Below are 19,566 nucleotides of genomic sequence, written 5' to 3'. Positions count from 1 at the left end.
CCTAAGAATGTTTACTTTGGATTTTTTTTTTTTCCAGAGCACTACACAGCCCTAGTCTATGGTAGTGTGGGGGATTGAATCTGGGATTTCAGAGTCTCAGACATGAAAATATTTTGCCTAACCATTATATTACCTTCCCAATCCTTACCCTTTGATATTTGGAATCTATTTAATTCTTTTGGTGAGAATTATTTAGACCATGAAAACAGCTGTAATTGTTTGGGTGTGATCATATAAACCAAGCACATATATTACTTTTGAAAAATAAAGTAGCATTTAACTGTCAAGCATTCTGCAGTCCTTGCTTTGATAAGGTTAGCTTTGGAGTGAGTGAGAGAACTGTAATAGGAAGTAGTTGAGGAGGGTATCTAAGTCTAAATAGACACTATTTCGAATAGAATCAAGTTCTCAACAAATACAAAAGCAGAAATGAAGTAATTGCAGCCCACTAGATGGATAATTTTTACAACATAAAGAAAAATGCTCATTTTATTACAAAGAGACTTAATTTCATGTATACACTAAGCCAATGCAGTTTGCTGGAAGGTGTAGTCTCATGAAGCTATATATATATATATTTTTTCTTCCTGAATGTCAACATAACACTTGAATATCACATCAGACAACTATCTGTGGCTTCTCTACAAAATCCATGCTCTGTCAAACTTTGTTCATACTTTTGATATATTCTGATAAGATTACATAATTGATTCACCAGCTTATTTTAATGTGGATGAGCAAAACTCCTAAGAGCATTTGACTCTGATGGAAATCATTTTTACTGAACCTTACTGACAGATAGCCTTTCTAATGCAGGTTCAAGACCTTTTTACTTACAATTTTAAGAAATTGCTGCAGATCAATGTATATGTTATTTAGAAAATTTAAAGTTGGGGGTCAGGCAGTAGCACAGCAGGTTAAGCGCATGTGGTGCAAAGCACCAGGACTGGCATAAGGACCGCAGTTCGAGCCCCCGGCTCCTCACCTGCAGGAGAGTCATTTCACTGGTGTGAAGCAGGTCTGCAGGTGTCTGTCTTTCTCTCCCCCCCTCTGCTTCCCCTCCTCTCTCCATTTCTCTCTGTCCTATCCAACAACGACATCAATAATAACTACAATAATAAAAAGGGCAACAAAAGGGAATAAATAAATAAATTTTTTTAAAAGAATCATTTTGAGTCTTATATCCTGATTGTCTGTCTTTCTCAAAGATATCTAGAAACTGCAGTGATTTCTTCTTATTAAAATGCTGCACAGTTGATAATATGTGTTCAGTGCATATTATTAAATGATTTATTCCTAAGAAAGCATGAGTAAAGTAAACCAAAACATTTACAAAAATACAAAAATAGAATTTTTTTGTTCTGTAGCTGTTAATACTTATAAATCATTTACATAATTGTAAAGCCTTGATATAAATGATTTTTACATCCAAACAAAATAACTATTTGCCAAAGGCATACCAAACTGTTGTATGCTAAAAGAAAAAGGCAATCTTAGTATGTCTAATACTTACAGTTAAATTATTATAAACCCGAAAAAACTTTAAATTTTCTTTTTTTTAGTTTTTTTAAATATTTATTTTCCCTTGACTGCTTGTGAAGTGACTCCTCTGCAGGTGGGGAGCGGGGCCCGAACCAAGATCCTTATACAGATCCTTGCACTTCACTTCATGCCACGTGCACTTAACCTGCTGCACTATCGCCCGACTCTCATGACAATGATTCTTAACTGAAGATTACATTTAAAGCCATTTATGCTCATGCTGCTGGGCAGGACAGTAGCATCTCATATATAATGTGAATTTGATAACAATGGCCGTGAGTTCCACAGCCCTGCTATGTTAGAGTAGTCCAGGATTATCTGGGACACTGATGACCATTTAGAAGAGAGATGAATTTATAGGAGTTAGAATTGTGCTTTGCATTATACTAGTCATGGTATGTCTCAGCACGTTGACTGAAGCTATCAAACCTTATTGTATTACATAATCTATTTCGAGTAAAACTGTCTACAGACATGACTGATTTTGACTTTATGAGGCTTTGACATCTACTCAGCTGCTTTCATATCTCATGATAAAATTTTGAAAAGGACGTGTCTCACCCTGGGGAAAACCCCAATGAAACAGACACCTTAATTTTATCGAGAGCAACTGCCAGGGGAAACGAATGTGGCTCAAGCCCTCAGCCGTCTTTCTCCCTCCACCATACTTTTTTCATTCATTCTCTTCTCTCTGCCAAGAATTCCCCTTCTACTTGTCAAATTTTCACTTCCTAAAACCCTACCTTGTTAAGGTTCATTTCAAACACCAACCATATTCTTCCAGATGACTGGTCTACTATTAAGCCCACAACAATGCATTTTTACCTCTCAGCTAGCACTCAACATGTATTTTGCTTGTATTCTTTAAGAAATATATTTATTTATTCCATTTTGTTGCCCTTATTGTTTTACTGTTGTAGTTATTATTGTTGTTGTTATTGATGTCGTCATTGATGGAGAAGACAAAGAAATGGAGAGAGGAAGGGAGACAGAGAGGGGGAGAGAAAGATAGACACCTGCAGACCTGCCTCACTGACTGTGAAGTGACTCCCCTGCAGGGGGGTGCTTGTATTCTAATTACTTGAAGGTAATAAGTGACCTGATTGACTTTGTATCTTCTCTAGTGAAGACTAACACAAATTCTGGACATTGGTGCTTAGTACAGGTTAGTGGAATTCATTTCCTCAAACAGTGATGAGGTTTCCTTCATATATCCAGGCTTAATCTAGCTAGAAGAAGATAGTAGAATTTCCCAGGCTGTTTTTTTCTGCCTTCTATGTTGATTCTATTAAAGATTCACTTGAATTCTGCTTTCTCCTATATACCTATGAAAAACATTTAAGGAGACAGTCACTACCCAGATCAATAGCTATTATTTAAATGGCTCAGAAAGAGACACAGTCAGGTCTTATGTTAGTTTATGTGGACAGAAATTAAATAGGTCAGATGTTTGACTTCTAGAAAAGGACAGAAGCATAAACTGGGATCCTTGTGACTGAATACCTCCCCAGAGAAAATATTCAGTGACACTCAAAATGGTAACTTTCATCCCAGAAGTCTAAAGAACAGATAATTCACATGAAAATTGTGACTTCCAGATGATTTATATTTCAATTGTGAAAAATCGTCCCCACTACTATAGTAATGGTGTATCATTAAGTAGAATTTGTTAATCAGTCAGAACTGATTTTTTTTGTCACAATTCATTTAGGAGTATGGATCGTTTCAAGTTTCAAATACAATTAAAGATAAACTTCACAGACTCCCACCTTCTACTTAGAGAAATTTGCTAAATACAGTTATTAGATAAAATAATTCCCATTTGCCAAACTCCTTACAGTCATACAGGATGTTTGATAACTTGAGTCTTCTCTACAACCTCAATGTTTTGCCTCCTTTTTGTAAAAAATTTTTATTAACATCACAAAATATGTGATGTTTTTAATTTATTTTTTATTATCTTTATTTATTGGGTAGAGATAGCCAGAAATTGAGAGGGAAGGAGGAGATAGAGAGGGAGAGAGATGGAGAGACACCTGTAACACTGCTTCACCACTCATGAAGCTTTCCCCCTGCAGGTGGGGACCAGGGACTTATAAATTATAAAATTTGTACTCAGCCAGGTGCACCACCATATGGCCCCATGTTTAGCCTTCTTAAGATTATTCTGAGAGCTGGAAAAATAGCTCACTTATATAGTGTGCTGCCTTGTTATGCCTGTGTCCCTGGTTCAAGCCTGCCTCCCACCACAAAGAAGGACTCCTAAATGCTGTGGTCTCTTCCTCTCTCTTTCTCTATTGTGTGTGTGTGTGTGTGTGTGTGTGTGTGTGTGGTGTGTGTGTGTGTGTGTGTGTGTGTGTATGTGTGTGTGTGTGTGTGTGTGTGTGTGTGTGTGTAAAGCGCAAGGACCCCGTGTAAGGATCCCGGTTTGAGCCCCCGGCTCTCCACCTGCAGGGGGTCGCTTCACAGGTGATGAAGTAGGTCTGCGGGTATGTATCTTTCCTCCTCTCTGTCTCCCCTCCTCTCTCGGCCTCTCTCTGTCCTATCCAGCAACGACAGCTATGACAAAAATAACAACTACAACAAACGCCAACAACTAGGGCAGATCCTTCCTACCTTCCCAGTATTCTCTCAGGCTTTAACACTCAATTCGTGGGGGGCTGTGGTGCACCCCACTAGGTGCACACATTATCCTGCACAGGACCCAGGGTCAAGCCCCCCATCCTCAACTGCAGGGAGGAAATTTCACAGGTAGGGAAGCAGGGCTACAGGTATCTCTCTTTCACTCCCTGTCACCCCCATCCTAACTCCCTTTTGTCTCTACCCTATCAAGTAAAAAGAAAAAGAGGGCGGAAAATCACTGGAAATGGTGGGTTCAAAGTATAGGCACTGAGTTCCACCGATAATTTTGGTAGCAGTTAAAAAAAAATCTCAACATGTATCTTATCTCTAGTAGTTAGTTGGCATTGGAATTCCAGCCAATGTAAGTTGCCTTTTTTCTTTCTTTCTCTCTCTTTCTCTCTCTCTTTCCTTTCTTTCTTTCTTTCTTCCTTCCTTCCTTCCTTCCTTCCTTCCTTTCTTTTTTTCGTTGCCTCCAGGGTTATCACTGGGGCTCCGTGCCAGCACTACAAATCCACTGTTCCTGGAGGCTATTTTTCCCTTTTGTTGCCCTTTGCTGTGGTTGTTAGTACAGCTGTTATTGTTGTTGGATAGGACAGAGAGAAACTGAGAGAGGAGGGGAAGACAGAAAGGAGGAGAGAAAGACACCTGCAGACCTGCTTCACCGCCTGTGAGGCAACTCCCCTGCAGGTGGGGAGCCGGGGGCTCGAACCGGGTTCCTTACGCCGGCCCTTGCGCCTCGCACTATGTGCGCTTAACCTGCTGCACTATTGCCCAGCCTCCTGTAAGTTGCTTTTCTATGACTGCATTCTGTCTTCCAACTTAGCATTCACTGTCACTCAGCTTGTTTCACCCTAAGTCTCTATGTCACTAGTCTTTTAGTCCTACTGATACTAGGGCTTTGCCAGACGTGAACCATAACTCCATTGACATTTTCTATCTATCCCCCAGACGAGAACTACTCTTTGTAGGCTTCCTACATACTGGAATCAAACTATCTGCAAGCCCTTAATTAGATTTACCTTACTTTCTAGGATATTGATCTGTTGAGAAACATCAAAGTTGATGTAGTCACAGTTTAATATAGATAAGAGAACTTCACTGTACAATATGTCTGACAGGAAAATTAACTCACCAGGATAGTGAATTTTATTGCAGTGGATATGATCCAGATTAAGCCTGGTCTTTACCACATTGAAGAAAATGTTGATGTTGTGAGGTCCTCCCCTCACCCCCATCTGTTTCTTTCTGTCTTTAAAAGTTGATCCAGAGCTTCGAAACTCTGGTAGCAACAACAATAAAAGAATATTTATTTAAATTTACAAAAATGTCTGAGTTATCTGAATGAGGAAAGAAGATATAATTTTCTGGTTTTCTTGAGTAAAAAAAATAAATCTATTAACTTACAAGTTTGAGATAACTGTAGATTCATGTAAATTGAAGGAAATACAGATAGGTAAGATCACTGTCCTCCAATCTCTGTGCCCTAAGAAGCCATCCTTAAATTGGCATTGAACTATGTATCAAGATACATGCTATTAATATAACAAATGTCAAACAGAACTCTGGAGCTCATCCCCAGAATTCTTTCCTGGGCAACAGTGATCATCTTCAACAAGGACAGAGAACATCGGAGAGATGCCTCTTCTAACATTCACAGATGTTAATAATAAAGGCAAACATATTCATTACCCACAAGATTAATAAAGTTTTAACTTACTGACATATGGTGACACGTGGTATATCTGAAATATTATTTTCAGAATTTGAAAGGGTCTTAAATTATCTACAACCCCCCTTTGTTTTATTTTGAAGCATGTTTAAGCTTTTCAGGCTAGTCTCAACTGCTGCAGGTTGAAAAATGGTTAATCCATTGATGAACTTTTGAATTAGTTACTGTTTTGTGCAAAGTAGGAAGAATCCTAGAGTTTCTGAATTTAAATATGATCTCACTTAAACAGTGTGCCCTAAAATGAATTAAGGATCTTATAGTATTTATTTTACATTTTTATCTTGCCAACTCAGTCTGTCATTACAGCTTAACCTCGCTACTTCTCATTCACCTTCAAACCTGTAACTAAGCCTTTGCTGAAACTTTCCATTCTTCCTTTTCAGTCCAACAACTTCCAATTTCAAAATCCTACATAGGAAACATCTTGCAGTTTCCTGACAGTGCATCCTTGTCTCTTGGGCAAGCAAAGTTACTATCTGACCAAATATTTTTCAAGGCCCTTGAAACATTTTCTGTCTCCTGTATGCCTATATTTTTTGGCTTGTGGCATAAAGTATATTAGATTTCTTTCACTGGAACTGGGACATTATTCTCTGACATGCCAACACCCTGGGGAAGAGTGGCACATTAGACAGCTGGACATAATCATAGTGATGACTCATTTTCCTGGAGAATTTTCCAACACGCTTCTCCTATAGGGCTGGGAAAAGGAGGTGAAAAGGCAGATTAGTGGAAAGGTAGATTAATAATCGATGGAGAGAGAGGGCTAGGTATTGGGCTCATTCTTGCTGGCTCACCAAACGTTATCACCTTACATGTGAGTTATCTAACCTCTATGTTAAGATAACCTTCCTTTCTTTTTTCACCTGCAATTCAAATCATAGTATTTCTTCATTCAAGGCTTGTGATGAGATTTTAAAATAATAAGCTATAAGAAAGCACTTCTTAATATGCAAATAAATGTAAGTATGTGTACATGTACCTTGAGGACAACTACCAACATAAAGAGAATTAATTTAAAAATACAAGCACTGGGGGCCGAGCAGTGGCGCGGTGGGTTAACCACAGGTGGTGCAAGGCTATTGGAGCCCCAGGCTCCCCACCTGCAGGGGAGTCCCTTCACAGGCCCCTCTGTCTTCCCTTCCTCTTTCCATTTCTCTCTGACCTATCCAATAATGACATAAATAACAAAACAATAATAACTACAAGAAGAAAATAATCAGGGCAACAAAAGGGAAGAAATCAATAAATAAATATTTTAAAAATCTTTTTTTTTTAAAAGCAAGCATTGTATTTCCTTTGATTTGAGCATACTGTTTGAGACCTATCATATGCTAGTAATGATGGGCTGTGGTAGGCCAGCGGCTGCCCACCTGATTCCAGGGCAGAATTGTTCATTACATGTAGTTCTTCAAAAGGAAAAATAAACAAATCAGTGATGACTTTACAACGGAAGAACTGGAGAATTTCCATTGACCTCCCCTGGCTCATTAGCCTATGAAGAAAGGGCAGGAAAATGGGTGGGTGGCCAGGTCTTGAGAACAAGTCACTCATTCTCTCTGGGCAGCATGGCTATATATTGTTGGGACCTGAATGCCATTAGCATACGACTGACAGCCGTCTGAAGAGCCTTCCAGGATCTTATGCAAACTCACAAGGGATGGGCAGGTGTAAGAGACTAGTTAAGCAAATGTCTGGTGGCACTTGGGTCTTTCTTGGCTCTTCTCCCATTCGGTTCTGTTCCTGCTGCCCTTACTTACCTGCTGACCCACCGTGCTGCCTCCCCGGGGACCTGAAATGGGGCTCTGGGCACTGGTGACTAGCTTATGGACTCAGGGCTTCACTCCACCATGGCGAACCAGTCTTTCCCCCTTGACTTATTTTGCTGCCACAGTTCTTTGTACCTCAATAACCCAAGGTGTAATAAACCTCCCCCTTGTTTAAACTCCAGGCAAAGTCCACAGAAGTGTTTATTTTTTAATTACTCTGTATTTAGGATGAAATTTGTATGATAGACACTATGTGATAAATGATAAGATTGAACCAAATTCCAGATTTTAAGGGCTAAGCCAACAAGAATTTCTATTCAGGATTTATATAGCTTATTGAAGAAATTACAAAATGTGTCACTGTTGAAAGAAAATTTTCTTTTAATAAAAAATTAAGGATATACTATGCTCTAGGTAAGTTCTAATTGCTTTAAGTAGTCTCTCTCTTTCTCAAGATTTTTCTTTCTTTCTTTTTTATTACTATTATTATTATTATTTTCACCACCTGGGCTTCTCTACTCTGAGAACTTTTTTTCTTCATACAGAGAGACAGATTGTTGTATGCTTTACATTGGGTTGTTCTAGCTCTCCCCCTGCCAAGAAAATTGATTCAGTCCTGCTAGTTTCGCGGGCCCGCTTGTCCCTGCCCCAAGGAACCCCGAGAGAGTTCCAGAGTGGCAGAGTTCGAGAGTGCTTGGCGTCGCCGCGGGGGAAAGAGGCAGCAGAGTTCTGTTTGGTGATTAGTTTGGTTTAGTTTATGAATCGTTGTTCCTGAATAAAGTAATATAGCTTCCCTGTCCAGCCATATGTCTCTGGTCGTCTCTGTTACCCGCCCGTGAAGCTAGCCCAGCCAGCTGGAGCCTCCGAATTTTAACAACAACAGATAGAGGAAAAAATACCATGGCACTGAAGCTGTCTCTGGTGTTACAGGGGACATGCTGGAACTATGGTCGTAATGAACAAGCCTGCGAACTCTTCAGGGGTACTGTTTTACCAGCCCTGAACTGCCTCATTTAACTCTCTCAGTGAGACTTTGAGTGCAGTACAGCACCATGCAAGAGGACCCAGGTTTGAATCCTCGCTCCTCACCTTTAGAGGGAAGCTTCATGAGTAGTGGAGCAGGCCTACAGCTCTCTCTCTCTTCTCCCCATCTCCTTCCAATTTCTCTCTGTTCTAATAAAAAAAAAAGCAAAGGAAAAGAAAAAGGGGAAATGCCTGCTAGGAGTTGTGGGTGCATCGTGCAGGCACTGAGTCCCCCATAGATAACCCTGGTGGCAGGAGAGAGAGAGAGAGAGAGAGAGAGAGAGAGAGAGGCAGGCTATGATACTGCATGTTTTACAGAATAAGTGGACATCTAGGCATCGGAGTTATTTACCACTAAACGTGAAGCTGGGATTCAGATTCAGTTACTATGGATCTGAGGTCTTTGCTAATCAGTTTGCTGCCAAATTGGTCTTGAACTAAAAGTGAGTCAGCACTTTGAGTGGTATATCAAGTGGCCTCGTTCTAGTTGCTGACAATTATCTCAGAGAAGTGTGGCTAAAGCTGGATGAAACCCAATTTAGGGGAAAGGCCACCTGTCCATCAGTTACTGATTTATTCATTTTTTCCATTCTTCGTGCCAGGGACTAGCTCCCCCAATAGAGTGAATACTTCTCCATGCACGAGGACCCAGTCACCACAGGGGAGCATCTGCATAGCAAATTTTACAAGTGTGGGGAAGAGTGCTGTGGTATCTTTCTGGTCTCTGTCTCTGTGTTCCTAAGTCTATCTCTGCCTCCTATGTTTCTTATCCTCTATATATATGAGAGACAGAGAGAGAGAGAGAGAGAGAGAGAGAGAGAGAGAGAAGAATACAGGAGCAATTTAATTGTGCACTTGTGAAAAAACTAGAAGGAAAAAGTAGGGGAGGGAGGAAGAATGAAAGGATGGGAGTGGAAAGGGAGTGAGAAGGCAGAAGAGAGTTAGAAACAGACAGTTGGGGAGAGGGGGAATGAATGCTGATGGGTTTTCTCCCAACCCAGAATAGTGTTTCTGTTACTTTAAAGACATCGTCTATGTCGGGATTAGTGTCTCTGTATTTCCAAATGTCAATTTGGTTGCCAAAAGCTAATTTATCACTTCAGTGTAGCCAATGGATTTCATTTATCTGAGAGTCCTACAAAGAAAGAAATCATTTACCACTATTTTAACAGATTGAGGTAGTTCTGACATATTATTGACATATGTTGCAGATTTAATTTAATGCCGAGTGGAGATATAAGGTCTGATAAGTTTTGTGAAATCTAGGCTATGATGAGTAAAGTTGTTTCAATATTTATAGGGTTGGAAATGCAAAGTCAGCCAAGGAAGTGTTTTAATTGAAACAGTATTTCCCCCTATATGTTCAGAGTATAATTTGGGGGGATTTTTTAAAGAGATTTTTCCCCTCATTTCCACGTTGCTGCTGGGCTTCTATGCAAATTGCAAGGGGAGACTTTGTTTGCTTTCATTTTTTATTTTTAAATAAATTTGATCGAGTGGCTAATGAGATCCATTAGTTATTGGCACATGGGTATAATCTATCATCTCTCTGTGATAGGTGTCTGCAAAATACTCTTCCTCCCATTGTAGGTCCCTTTTTTCACCCTCATGCATCAGGACTCCAGAGCATCGCCCACTCCACCCCACTGCCCCATCCTTCCCCAGAGTCCTTTGCTTTCCTTTGATGCAACACACCAAACCCAATCAAAAATTTACTTTCTGTTTTCTCTTTCTGTCCTTGCTTCCTAAGTCCTAAGAGTAAGATCATCTGGTATTTATCCTTCTCTTTTGGCTTATCCCACTCAACCTGGATTTGAAAGGCCTTCAAAAAACAAACTCAAAGGGGATGGGTGGTGGTTTGCCTGGTGAGTGCAAATGTTACCATGCTCAAGGACCCAGGTTCAAGCCCCCTGTCCACACCTGAAGGGTGGAAGCTTTACAAGCAGTGAAGCAGTGCTACAGGTGTCTTTCTGTCTCACTTTCTATTTCCCTGTCCTTCTAGATTTCTCTCTGTCTCTGTCCAATAAATAAATAAATAAATAAACAAATAAAATTTCTTTTTAGAAAAAAGCTTTTAAAAACAAACTCAACAGTGATTTTTCTTTCTTGTAGCTAAATTAATGGGATCCTTTCAGTTTAGCATTTTAAACTTGTGTGTTTTAGGTATCCTGGAGATAACTTCAGTGGAAATCGGAGTTGTTGCAGTGAAAGCAATTAACAGCAACTACTACTTAGCCATGAACAAGAAGGGGAAACTTTATGGCTCCGTAAGTAGTCTGCTTTTATTTTCAAAACCCACACTGTCTGTCATGACTACAGTTTGGGACTGTTTCCCCTAGATATTGAGTAGCCTTGCTATCATTCTATTGCTAGTAAGTAGAAAGAAAAAATAGAAAAAAAAACAACAACTAACCAACCGAAAAAACCTCACAGCCCCACTGGGCTGGCAGCCAAGGGCTGGCAGGGCAGGTCTTCCAGCTCTAGAATGTCCCCTGCTGTCCGCCCATTAGTCCGCCACACAGACTGCTGCTGGCATGCGTCAGTCAGTGTTCCTTCTGAACTCTCACGGAAGCATGTGGTCAGATTGGCAAAGGCACCACAGACAATTTGGAAAACAACTATTAAGTACGCAGATCATGAATTGAATAGATTAGACAGTGTACGTGTGTGTGCGTGTGTGTGCGTGTGCGTGTGTGTGCGTGTGTGAGTGTGTGTGTGTGTGTGTGTGAGTGTGTGTGTGTGTGTGTGAGTGTGTGTGTGTGTGTGTGAGTGTGTGTGTGTGTGAGTGTGTGTGAGTGTGTGTGTGTGAGTGTGTGTGTGAGTGTGTGTGAGTGTGTGTGTGTGTGAGTGTGTGTGTGTGAGTGTGTGTGTGTGAGTGTGAGTGTGTGAGTGTGTGTGTGTGTGAGTGTGTGTGTGCGTGTGTGTGCGTGTGTGTGTGTTATAGATGAATTTAAAACTGGTTCCAGGATTAGTATTCTGGGAAGTATCTGAAATAAGAACATATATCAAGACAGGCCTCACTTGGTTGCCTTTCAGTCAACTCACATTTTATTTCTGCAGGCAGGAGACATGATTTCAGTTATGAAGCTGGTATTCCATGTTATTTATTTATTTATTTATTTATTTATTTATTTTTAGTTTATTTACATTTATGTTCTATGGGGAAATATTAGGGAAATTACTTCAAAATGTGTAAACAGACTTAAATTTTGATTTCCGTATGGATTACAATGGCTGCCTAGCCTCAGCTGCTCTCGGACTTGAATGAATGTCAGAGTCACTGGGAGATTTTTCTTACACCGAAGCCTAGATTTCCTAATTGACTAAAGCTGCAGTAGAGCCGAAGAATGTGCAATTCTAACAAGGTTCCAGGTGTCCCTGACACCAGAATTTGAGAACCACTGACCTTACACTTCAGTGTAATGCCCACAATGACTTCTGATCCTCTCCCTTTATAGCTGAATATTCAGGCATATTGTAAATCAGTTCCTTTGGCTATGGTAGAGGTTTAATGAACAAGGCAAAAGTCACAGGACTTTTAGTTATATTTTCCACTGTTTAATTGTCTAGAAATAAGCCTTGAAGAAAAATGGATCATTTTGTGACTCTACTTAATAGAGTAAAGGGTCCACATATCATCACTTCTGAGACCCCCCCCTTTTTTTTCTTTTAATGAACAGGACTGGGTCCCTCCATGATCTACTTCTATCAGACTTATTGGGCAGGAAAACCTGGTGGATATTCCTCAGAATATAGTGATCAATACAAGCCAGACAAAACCAGAGTTGTAAGGTTATAAGGTCAAGCCAAGAAAAATGAATGAGAAAGTTTAAATTATTTTAATTAAGGGGGTCAGGCGGTAGTGCAGTGGGTTAAACGCAGGTGGCACAAAGCACAAGGACCGGCACAAGGATCCTGGTTTGAGCCCCCGGCTCCCCACCTGCAGAGGAGTCGCTTCCCAGGCGGTGAAGCAGGTCTGCAGGTGTCTGTCTTTCTCTCCTCCTCCCTGTCTTCCCCTCCTCTCTCCATTTCTCTCTGTCCTATCCAACACAACTACAGCAAAAAGAATAACAATAATCATAATAACAATGATGATAAACAACAAGGGCAAAAAAAAAGGGGAAATAATAGCCTCCAAAAGCAGTGGATTAGAGTACAGGCAATGAGCCCCAGCAATAACCCTGGAGGCAAAAAAAGAAAAGTAAATAAATAAAAATTATTTTAATGAATTAACGTAATAGAAAGAGGAGCTGGTAGGCAGTGGTGCACCTAGTTGAGCGAACACAGTACAGTGTACGAAGACCCAGGTTCAAGCCCCTGGTACCCACCTGCAAAGGGGGAAGCTTCACAAGTGGTGAAGCAGGGCTGCATGTGTCTCTCTCCTTTTCTCCCTCTTTCCCACCCCTCTCAATTTCTCTGTTTCTATCCAAAAATAAAATAAATTAAAATGTTTTTTAAAGAAATGTGAATCTTTCTTTATAGAAAAAGAGAAATAATAAAAGGGTGAAACTGTATTTTAAAGTACATTTAAAAATCTATTCCATGAAGTTTAAATACATCATTTAAAAAAATATATCCTAAAATACTGAGTACTTTTTATCCTACTCACCTGTTTTAATTATTGATTTTTCTCTATACCAGCACAGCTCAAGTACTGCGTCCATGCTTGCCTTTGATCTCTCACTTATTCCATGTCAATGTCTAAAGTCGATGCTCTGTTCATTTCTAGCCTATCATCCCACTGTAACTATCTACAATGAGCTTTACCTGACTTTCTTTCTTTCTTCCTTTCTCTCTTTCTTTCTTTCTTCCTTTCTCTCTTTCTTTCTTTCTTTCTTTCTTTCTTTCTTTCTTTCTTTCTTTCTTTCTTTCTTTCTTTCTTTCCTCCAGGGTTATTGCTGGGGCTAGGTGTTAGCACTATGAATCCACTGCTCCTGGAGGAGCCCCCTTTTTTTTTTGGACAGGACAGAGAGAAATTGAGATGGCGGGGAGGAAAATAGAAGGAAGAGAAAGACAGACACCTGCAGATCTGCTTCACCACTTGTGAAGCGACTCCCTTGCAGGTGGGGAGCGGGGGCCTCGAACTGGGATCCTGATGCCGGTCCTTGCACTTTGCTCCACCTGAGCGTAGCCCTGTTTATCACTGCCTGGCCCATATTTTTCTTCATCTGTTGATTTTGACTATCTTCTCATAGTAGACTATGAACTTCAAGATGGTGAGAGCTGATATTCCCAACTCTGAGAACTATGCAAGACTAGATGTTTTCTATTCCATAGACCTAATTTCCTCTCCTGATAGTTTAGTCCATCACAACCCATCCTTCCAACCTGTTTCTCTATTTGTTTCAAATGTCAATTCCTGCAAAATAAACTCAGGTCTCCCTAGTCTCTAAACTGTTCATCCTTTATTATAGTGGATATAATTATCTGTAAAATAACCTTTGAGTAGAAAATGATAAAGTGGGGGGTCAGGCAGTAGCTCAGCGGGTTAAGTGCACGTGGTGCCAAGCACAAGGACCGGTGTCAGGATCCCAGTTTGAGCCCCTGGCTCCCCACCTGCAGGGGAGTCGCTTCACAGGCGGTGAAGCAGGTCTGTAGGTGTTTATCTTTCTCTCCCCCTTTCTGTTTTCCCCTCCTCTCTCCATTTCTGTCTGTCCTATCCAACAACAACAGCAAGTACAACAATGGAAAAAAAAAAAAGATGGCCACCAGGAGCAGTGGATTCATAGTATAGGCACCGAGCCCCAGTGACAACCCCAGAGGCAAAAGAAAGAAAACACCCCAACCCCAGTATTTATGAAATAAATGAGAAACTATTATTATTTTTTATATTTATTTATTTTGTCCTTTCTATGTTGCCCTTGTTTTTTAATTTTTTTTATTGTTGTTGTATTTATTGTTGTTGTTGCTATTGATGTCACAGTTGTTAGGACAGAGAGAAATGGAGAGAGGAGAGGAAGACAGAGAGGGGGAGAGAAAGACAGACACCTGCAGACCTGCTTCACCGCCTATGAAGCAACTCCCCTGCAGGTGGGGAGCCGAGGGCTCAAACCGGGATCCTTATGCTGGTCCTTGAGCTTGACACCACGTGCACTTAACCCACTGCGCTACTGCCCGACTCCCTATCATTTTTTTTTTTTTTATGGAAACACTGGTCAAATTTGGTTGACAGTGGTACTTGGAAGGCTTAAACCTAAGACCTCCAGGATCTCATGAATGAAAGTCTGTTTCGTAAACCACTATGATATTTCCCCAGGCCAGAGAAATCCATGCTTATCCCCAAGAATCCCCTTAAAATCACCTAATCATGTAAAACAAACCCCCACAAAATTACAAGTTAAATATTTATGATAGCCACTTTCTTTTCAATGCGTGTATTTTTGTTATAGGCTAGTAGGAGCACACAGTGTGCAGACTTGACACACCCACCTTTTCCCATAGTGGCATTTTCCCATGGGCCCTAGTCAGTACACTGAGAAAGGACGGCTGCGCTGTTTTGAAATTCACTGGTGGTTCATCGCATGCATCATCAATGGCACATTTGTTTTCTGAAAATTATTCCAGGCACTTAAATCAGATCAAATCGAAAGCACCCTCGTTCTTTTTTCTTTTTGTTTTAATTTTTTTCTCAAATATCCCAATGTCCAAGCCTGAGGATCCATTATAATTAAGTATTAAGTAGGTGCTTCCGATAGCTTGTGGTGATGAGTTTCCCCCCCCTGGTTGCGGATAGTTATGTTAAGAATACAAGAAACGCCAACAGCAAAGCGACAACTTTCCCGGGAGCTCTCTGGATCGTTCATGTCAGATGGAAGTGAGGCTCGTAAAGGGACTAAAACGCTGTGCTTCTCCTTCACAGAAAGAGTTTAACAACGACTGCAAGCTGAAGGAAAGAATAGAGGAGAACGGGTACAATACCTACGCGTCTCTGACCTGGCGGCACAACGGGAGGCAGATGTACGTGGCCTTGAACGGAAAAGGTGCCCCTCGGAGAGGGCAGAAAACGCGAAGGAAAAACACGTCGGCTCATTTTCTCCCGATGGTGGTTCACTCATAGAAGCCGGTACTGTTTGCAGAGACAGTTGAACCAAAGGATCTCTGGCCAAGAATAGCTGATATTCTTCCTGAAAACAGAAGCTCAAAAGGCAAAGACATATGACAGATAATCAACTTGCTTGAAAGAAGGGAAGCCTTTGAAAGCTATTGTACTCACTGCTGACATACTGGTGTTCTTTGAATCAGTTCTGTGCCATGCCTCATTATAATCAAGATATAGACAGGTCAAAGGGGATGGAAGTTATTCCTAATTGAACATGTGGCTTTTTTTTTTTTTTGTCTTTTGTTGTCGTTGTTAAGTTTTTGGTTTTAGTTTGGTGTTTTGTTTTGTTTTTAACCTCTGAGATTGAGTTTAATGGACACAGAACAAACTGTTGAATGATCTTTGGGAAAGCTATTTATGGAATATGAACTCATATCAAAGACTTCATTGCTCATTCAAGCCTCGTGATTCAATGAGCAGTAAGACACATGCAAGCATTTACTGGAAAGCACTTGGGTCTCATCATATGCGCCACCAAAGGCAAGCTTTGGGTGTGGCATCTTGGAAGAATTGGATAGGGTTAAACAATGTAAACATTTTAGTGTAAAACTGTTGTAACAAAACAAATAGTATGGTATGCTTGTGCATTCTGCCCACATCCTTTTCTATTTCTTTCTAAGTTATTTATTTAATAGGATGTTAAATATCATTTGGGGGTTTAAAAAAAATATCCTCAGCAGCTACCCTCTGTTGTACTATTTCTCTCTGGCACACCAGCTGCATATTCATAACAAAGTGTTTTTAAAACTTGGCAGACACTTCAAGAACAGGAAATGGGGTTGGGGAAGCAGTGCAAGGGCCCCATGTACCATCAGTTGACTTAACTGCTATTTCAACAGTGAGAACTGGCAACAATAAATAGGACAGCGTCATGGCAGGTCTCTTTGAGTGGAAATGTCTGCCTTCATTTAAAAACTTAGCACTCCTAAGACTTCTTTTCCTAAGAAATAGCCCAGAAAGCCAAATTCTTTTCAATACAATAGTAGGTCTCTAAGGATATACTTAAAGAGGGAGAAATCATTTGCTAAACTCACTTTGTTAGCCTAGCCTCATTATTACTAATAATCTTTTCCCCATATGTTAGTTACAGTGATAAGTGATGAAGAGGCTATTTGCATATGCAAGAATCCTTTCTAAGTCCACACCAGTGCAACTCCCCTAAAGAATGAGCAGAGTGTGGTATGAAGTGCAACTCTCCCAGGGGCTTAAACTGAGCAAATATATCCTGTATATGTGTAATCACATACTGAAACCTGTTCAAGCTATATGATTTAGTCTTTTTTTTTTTCCTCCAGGGTTATCGCTGGGGCTCAGTGCCAGCACTATGAATCCACTGCTTCTGGCTGCCATATTTTCCCCATTTTATTGGGTAGGACAGAGAATAATTGAGAGAAGGGGAGAGGAGGGGGAAGGGGAAGACAGAGAGGAGGAGAGAAAGATAGACACCTGCAGACCTGCTTCACCCCCTGTGAAGCCACACCCCTGCAGGAGAAGAGCTGGGGGCTCAAACTGGGATCATTGCACAGGTCTGAATTATTCCTTATGAAGTCAACTAAAACTTATTTTCTGTAAATTTAAAGAGCTTTGGAAGGTTCCATAAGGTAACCATATTAAAATTCACTCCATTACCAGGTACATAGGAATGTACCATTCATAATTCTAAGTATTCCACTAAAAAATAAGTCTTATTTGCAGTGTCTGTAGTGATTTAAAAAATGTAGAAAAATATTATTTGTTCTAAATACTTTAAGTGATAATATAAGGTTATACTGATGCTGCATTTTCATCCTCATATTTTTTGTTTAGAAAAATCTGTTTATTTTTATTAATTGGACACAGTATTTTGGTACAAGAGAAAGACTCAACAAATGTGTCTTTTTTTCTTACTAAAATTTAACCTCTAGAAATGCTGGTGTGTTGTGATCTTCTTTTTTAACTAAATTGTGTCAAGTTTTTACCAGGACTTCCAGTTAATCTGTTATTTAAGAATAAAATTTATTAAGAAACTCATAAAGTAATCCCATAAAAGGACACACACACACACACACACACACACACACACACACACTTTTTTCCCCTTCATTCCTTAAAGAAGTTGAGATTTCAATAGAAATGTACTCTTGCCATTCTGCTTTGTGACTAAAATTACACTCCATGGTATTTGGCTTCCAACTTGCTTTTTGACAAATTAGATTCTTAAAATGTTTGATTTCTTTTTTCTGTGGTTGGAACCTAAATGTTAAAATGTAATTGGTAGCTGAGTCTGAGAGCTATAATGTCATGCATTCCTATTAGAACTAGATTATGTTAGTTTTTCTTTCTAAAAGAAGAATAATAATGATTACACCTGACACATGAACAAGGACCACCCACAACCAAAATTCAATGTTTGGTAGTACAAATAAGGTTATTAGATGGGGATGGTCATAGCAAACAGGACACAAACTGGATTCATATTTCACATAGCCACTTAGATTACCAAAAAGACCATGTGTAAACAGCCATCATTATAATACTCAAAACACTAAAAGTGCTCCTAGCAAAATGTATAAAAGCTTGCAGAAGACAGAAATAGAAAACATTCCCCTTACATCCCAGCCCCTCCCCGCTCCAAATACAGAGGCATCAACAGAAACAGACAGAAACCATTCAGAAAGTAGTAGAGATTCTCCTGCACTTGAAATATCTTTGCTGGATATTGAGAGAGAGAGAGAGAGAGAGAGAGAGAGAGAGAGAGAGAGAGAGAGACAGAGAGAGAGAGAGAGGGAGAGAGATTCTGGCCGCCTTTGCAACTGGACTGGGCTACTGAAGGAAAAGCAGTTCTAGCCCTGCATATTATTAAGTTTTACAAACAAATCATGCTGGTTTGGGGACCTCTGTCTCTGTGCAACTGTGGGCCCTGGTCACAATGTCAAGGTGTGTGTCCGAGTGCTGGTTCTAAGGAGACGCTTCAAAAGGGAAAGACTCCCACCTCCTCTCTCCCAAAAGGCTGAACAGTGTATAGTATGTTACATTTAAATAAATCAATAAAAATTCTGGGAAAATGAAACAAAAATTGTGTCCTTGTTTGTCTTATTAACTTTCAAACCTACCTGACAATAAAGACTCTCAAGTAATGTGTACATGACAGGATGTGGTTAATTCCTCCACAGCCCCAAACAACAACAGAAACAGAAATCACTCAGACATTTGTAAGATTTCTTTAATGTTTTACATGTGTGAGTCCGCTATCCTTACTCTAATAACAACCAAATGCTTTTGATTTTTTCTAAGTATTCAGGTCTACCTAGTTTACACAGTGGATATAGAAGAATGAATTGCAAACAAGGATGGCTTGTGAAACAATGAAATACTTTTGGAAGAAAGCCAGGGGGCTACAAAATCTGATTTAAAGGGGCTAGCGTAGGCCAATGAATTTGATTTGAAAAGTTGGGGTGGGGGCATATAATATAATAATGCCAGTTGAATGAAGGAACCAGGCAAACTTATAAATGCTTTTACCAAGATAAGCATTGCTGCTGCATGATTCTAGTAATCCAGCCTTGTCAATTCAAGGCTGGTGATTATTCATCAAAACCTAAATTTACCTTTTCCTTATCCATATAAACCTTTACTTGTCCAAACAGGGTCAAATTAAGATATCTGAGTGAAATCATGAAGTATTTTTTGAAAAGATAATTATAAAAATTCTCTATTAGAAATAGTAAACCTCTATGCAAAAAAAAAATCCGTATTATTAGAATTCTTATTATAGACTGTGCTAGACTGGATGCTTGAAAATT

The 19,566-nt window shown here is 39.9% G+C and overlaps 1 protein-coding gene across 1 annotated transcript in view; it reads left to right on the top strand.

Moving 5' to 3' along the window:
- FGF10 (fibroblast growth factor 10) overlaps window positions 1-17,858 on the top strand; it is a 93,993-nt gene extending 76,135 nt beyond the window's left edge. The window contains exons 2-3 of the mRNA XM_007517627.3: window positions 10,849-10,952; window positions 15,545-17,858. Coding sequence (XP_007517689.1) covers window positions 10,849-10,952; window positions 15,545-15,742 — 302 coding nt within the window. The 3' untranslated portion in view covers window positions 15,743-17,858. The remainder of the gene's footprint in view (window positions 1-10,848; window positions 10,953-15,544) is intronic.
- Window positions 17,859-19,566: the final 1,708 nt, after the last annotated feature.

The sequence above is a fragment of the Erinaceus europaeus genome, chromosome 5, assembly GCF_950295315.1.
Source record: "Erinaceus europaeus chromosome 5, mEriEur2.1, whole genome shotgun sequence".
NCBI classification, from domain to species: Eukaryota; Metazoa; Chordata; class Mammalia; order Eulipotyphla; family Erinaceidae; genus Erinaceus; species Erinaceus europaeus.
The sequence above is the reverse complement of the archived record's forward strand: the minus strand, read 5'-3'. Positions and strand labels throughout refer to the sequence as shown.